Source organism: Elephantulus edwardii, unplaced genomic scaffold, assembly GCF_000299155.1.
Source record: "Elephantulus edwardii isolate Elephantulus edwardi_28Jun2011 unplaced genomic scaffold, EleEdw1.0 scaffold00022, whole genome shotgun sequence".
Taxonomy (NCBI): Eukaryota; Metazoa; Chordata; class Mammalia; order Macroscelidea; family Macroscelididae; genus Elephantulus; species Elephantulus edwardii.
Window position 1 is genome coordinate 25,795,808 of NW_006399772.1, and position 5,423 is coordinate 25,801,230.

Here is a 5,423-nt window from a genome sequence, read left to right on the forward strand (position 1 = left end):
GGTTCTTACAATAAAAGGCCTATAGACTAGCACTTTGTCTATTATAGTGTACAGGTTAGGAAGAAAATGGTTGTCTTTAGAGAGAAAGTAAATACTTAAGCCAGAATTACATGTCAAAACAGGAGAACAGTGCTAAGTATCACATCCATCTGTGTACATCGAGCTGGGATCTTACCAACCTTCTCCATCTGTGAAATGAATGGAATGAGAGCTGTTCCAGCTAACCTGTGAGATACTTTGTTAAAGAGTAAGACTGTCTAAAGAATAATATGACACACAAAAAATATGTTACATAATTAGACTTTATTATCAAGAGACCCTCCCTGAATGTGTCATTCCCTTTGCAGGATTTCCTTCATGAAATAATTTAACTAGGGGCAGTGTTGCCATCCCAAAGGCAGGCAGTGCAAATTCACCAGCTGATCCTTGGGCAAAAAGTCTCCTCCCAGGTAGTATACATTCTCTGGACCCCTGACCTATGGTCACTTCTGACTTAACAACAGTGCACAGTTGTTTGTTGAATGACTAGTAGGGAGTGCTGGTGACGTAGTCCTTATAGAGTAGGGCTGCTAACTCAGAGACTTTGTTTCTGGTGTTTTGAATCCTCCAGTCGCTCTGTGGGAGAAAGATGGGCGATTGCCTCACGTGTCATTTACTACATTGGAAATTGCTGCAGGTCAGCTGTGAATCAGTTTTGACCCAACAGCATTGAGATTTTGAGAATGATGGGCTTTCCTGGAGGATGGCCCCAGGCGATGTGTTTCTTGATTTTATGCATCAGAGCTGTGTTCAGATTAAGGTATTTGTTGTGTTGCCAGGTTTTATTTAAAGAAAAGTAAATGCAGAGAAAGAAAGATCTGAGTTTTGAGATGTGATGGCGAGGAATAGAACAGTAAAGATATCACCATATCAAAATAGCCTAGGCTGAAGGAATCTTGGAGTAACTAAGAACTTGTCCTTTCAATCTCCCTGCTTCTCTATCCTTACCCTCACCCCAGATACATTCAAATACGTTGTTAATCATTGTTAGTGAATATATTTTCTCAGCCTGTGGTCAGTGTTATTAAGGGCTTATTAGAAAGCTGGTAATGTGTGGAAGCCAGCTCTTATCAGTGTGCTGTGTGGTGAAAGTATTCATTGGTTCTGTATCTAGCTTACAAAAGCATTTTAACTCGTGTCAGTCTGCAAAAGATTTGCTCAAGTTTTATATTCTGCAGGATTGGTTGTAGACTTTGATGTCAGATAGATCTAAGATCATCTTAGGACTTCGCTAATTCACTCACTGACTTTGATCATAATACTACTTCTGAGGAATAGCTATCATTTTAAAAATAAGATTCATAGTTAAAATAATAGGTACAAAGTATAATACCTAATACAAGGTAGGCATTAAAGAAAGGGTATCAGTTTAAAATTATCATTATCATTACAAGCTTAAAATCTTGTGTTAATTTATACAAATTACAAGGTGTTTTGTTTTTTGGTTTTTTTTTTTTTTACTTGTGGGTTTGTGTTCACGTGGGATTTTTTGTTTGTTTGTTTTTGTTGGGATATTTTTAACCAATGATTTGACTTAGTATTTAACTCCTGTGCCAGGAGGACTCTTTATAGCTTTCCAGCCTTAATCAATACTTACGAGTTAACAGCAGAGGCATTGGTATAAAAGAAGTTTAGGACAAGTGCTTTTCTTTGCTTCAACAACACTTTTGTTGAAGCAAAGAAAAACACTTTAAAAAATATTGTAACGGGGTTTTTTCAGACTTTAAAAGTCTCTTGGCATTGCAAATCTCCTAAAGCAAAGACAATAAAAAGATGTCTTCAGCTTAAATGACAACAGACTCGCTCATCAAGTGAGATAATTATTCTTAGCACATACTTTGAGGAAAACTTATCTACTCTAACTTAAATACTATATTAAAATGAATGATTTTCTCTGTTAACATTTAGTTGTGATAGGAGATAATGAGGTACTTTATGTCATACAGCGAGATACGAACATCTTCTTGACCACTTTTTTTATTACCAGAAGTAAAAGTGGGTGAGTGAGGAGTGACAAGTAGAGCTCCCCAGGAATGACTGTATTTTGGCATGTTCGACCAAGTTAATATCAGTAGCTTTTGACTCCAAGGCTCAAACATTGTAAAACAATCTTGGCTGTTGACATTATTTAACTGTTGGAAAAGACTTTGAAATAGCAGTAACAAAAAAGTCACCAGAGAAAATTGTACCTTACCCCCCATGAAGCTAATCTAGGAATTGTATACCTACATAATTAGAGTGTGGCATAGGTACGTTACTGCCCAAGTGAAGGGAGCTTCTGTAGTCAGGTGTGACTTTCCTTCAAAGTATAAATGTCCAGTTGTATGAGTTTGGTTATCTAAACACAAAATGTTTTCAATATATTGCAGATGCAATGGATCAGCTAGAACAGAGAGTCAGTGAATTCTTTTTAAATGCAAAGAAGAATAAGCCTGAATGGAGAGAAGAACAAATGACATCCATCAAAAAAGTATGTTCCTGAGGAGTGCTGTGAATGATTTCTTAGTAAAGATGAGACCCTTTCTGGTAGAGTCTAGTAGAAGTGAAAGTTACTAATGACTCTTTAGAATTGAAACCATTGTGTTTTCAAGCTAGAAGTATAGCCATGTGTAGTCATTGAAGCATACTGATAATTCATAAAGTTATTTCAATAGTTAGTAACTTATTAGAAAATACTAGAACCTTAAAAAAAGTACATATTTTTTTCTAAATGTTTATTTCTTTTAACCTGTTGTCCTTACAAACAGAATATTGTCTCCAGGTGTCGCCACAAACTGATATGAAAATAAGTAGAATTTGTAGTGTAATTGCTGTATTGATTTGGTATCTAGGTGCCCAAGACCAAGACTTTGAACAGGCTTGAAGCATTTCAGCCTGGCGGGTGGGGCACGCTGCGCTGCATGTGTGCCAGTCTGCCAGTGTCTTTGAGTGGGCATGGCTCCCTGTGTTGTCGTCTTGTCAGATCCTCTCTGCAGGGATCTGGTTGCCATGCAACATGTATGCCCTGTTGGCCATGACTGTCCCACCTGGAACTTACTTGATGGCCAAGATCAGGATTTCAAATGAGCTTGTTTGACCCTTGCTGAGAATTTAAATTTACTCATATTTTACATGTATACTTAAGATCTTTATGAATCACCTGGAGTTCTGTTAAAACATAGCTTCTGGTTCAGCACACACGTTCCTCATCCACCAACATGATTGAGTTACAGAGGTTAGATTGTGATGAGAATTGGATTCCAGAAACTTGAGGTACGCAGTGCTCCTTAGGCTGCGGGGGTTCCTCCCTTCCCTGCAGCTGCTGTGGGCAGTGTGCTTGTCTGACCACGACTTTTGTCGGCTGGTAAACGTGTTCCTCTTCAAACCACAGGCAGAGCTAATTGGGTCAGGATTTGAAGCTAGGAGGGGATCCGCCCTTCCCTGGCCCATATGGAGTTCTTACTGTGCGTGGTCACTCAGGACCACAGCCCCGTTGGCGCCAGTGCCCCCAAGTGCATAAACAACAGATCTTGGAAGCTATGGCATATTATATCTGTCTTCCTTTACTATCTCGTGGAGACGCTGGGCTCAAAGCTACAGCTCCACCACCAGCCTGCAGGTGAGACCAGACTTCAGGGCGGCTGAGTTGCTACATGCAGATTAATGACCAGAGACCATAGCAAGCAACTGGCTTTTTTCTGCTCCTTTTTCTTCATTCTTAGCCAATATAAGAAAAAGGGGATGGTTAGAAAGATCAAGGATTTATGACTCAGGAGGGAGGCATTCTTTCACTTAAAACTTTCTTCTTTACCTACATTTAAGATCATTTAAGTGGTTGAGTTGTTTTGTGTGTTTTTTTTTTACTTTTTTCATAAATGTAAAATGTCAAGTAATGAAATAGTCAATAAATGAGGAGTTAGGTGTGGTGGAAATTCTTGGGGTGGGGTGGGGTAGGGAGGGGAGGGGAGTGTCAAACAAATAAACAGATCAGAGCCTTGTCTGTGACCTAAAAAAGATCAGAGTCTTTGAGTTCAAGACTACTAAGAGATCTTTTTAGTTTAAATTTGTGCATGAATTGAGTCATTGAATGTAGAATTTTTTAGTGGTTTTACAGCAGTTGTAACAAACAGATATATCTTGCAGAAAATGCAGCCATAATGCTTCTTAGAGGCAGGACTGACAAAGCTTCATCTCACATCCTATGAGCATGTTCTTAGGAGGGGTACTTCTTGGAAAGGTGGAGGATCAACAAAGCGGAAGGCCTTCAGTGAGATGGATTGACTTGGTGACCTTGACAGTGGGCTCATGTGTCAGAAAGGATGGCGGGGCAGGACAGGGTTCTTCATATCTGTTGTTCATAGGGTCGTTATGAGTCATGCATTACTTGAAACAGTAGCTAAGTGAGCATTGACTCTCATCCCAAAGTCAGCCTTAAAGGTATCAGCTAGTTTAGTCTGGAATATATTGCAAAGAACACCTTGAAAGACTTGAATTTTTGTCGTGAACATGACCTGACCATGTGGTGATTTTAGGAAAAGAACTTAAATGGGTTCATGTAGCTTTAGTTAGAATGCATGCTAGATTTGCTCAGATACTTAGTTTCTTTTTTTGTGTGTGTATATTCAGAACTTGTTCCTTTGATTCTTGGCTGTTGTCCATCACTTGTAGGGTTTTTTCCCTACCCTCTCCCTATCTCAGAGTAGCTTCCATGGTAACTACTGCTTTAGTAATGACAAAATTCACAAAGTAATAATAAAAATGTAGTTACTTGTCCTGTATATACATATAACAATTAATTTATGTTTGAAATGAAAATTTTTTTTGTCCAGGATTACTATAAAGCTTTGGAAGATGCGGATGAGAAGGTGCAGCTGGCAAACCAGATCTATGACTTGGTAAGTAATGGTGAAGTGTGTAAAGTACTGGTAAAGCCTGTACTAGGAGCACTGTAATTATGGGTCATGTTTTACATTATAGTGACTTAAATGTAAAGCGTTTAGGAAGAACAAACCAAAACTGAAGTTTTGCTCTCCTAATACCATTTAATTTGGGTATCTGCTTCTATTTTTTTCAATGTTTTTAATGAGTCCACAATGTTAGTTTCTAGGTATGGAAACGTGACGTTTGACCAAGTCTCCTTTTCTGTAACAAATACAACTAATGTTTGTTTTAAAAACTTAGAATTGATGTCTAACTTTTATTTTACTAATACTTGACTACTTCAGGTAAAATGTTCACTTTCTAATCAGTCATTTTGAGGTTGTTTCAGTAGTAGAATACATAAAAGTATGCTGTTTCCATAAAGAACAAAATCCTCTAACTGGGGTTAGTGATAAGGAGTTGTACTGCTAACCAGAAGGTACACTGTTTGAGTCCCCCAGCTGCTCCTGAGAGAAAGATGGGCA

At 38.4% G+C, this 5,423-nt stretch overlaps 1 protein-coding gene across 1 annotated transcript in view; it reads left to right on the forward strand.

The window, feature by feature from the left end:
- Positions 1-5,423, forward strand: part of ING3 (inhibitor of growth family, member 3) — a 36,160-nt gene that overhangs the window by 1,874 nt on the left and 28,863 nt on the right. Inside the window, exons 3-4 of the mRNA XM_006882671.1 lie at positions 2,409-2,509; positions 4,848-4,913. Of these exons, the coding sequence (XP_006882733.1) occupies positions 2,409-2,509; positions 4,848-4,913 (167 nt within the window). The remainder of the gene's footprint in view (positions 1-2,408; positions 2,510-4,847; positions 4,914-5,423) is intronic.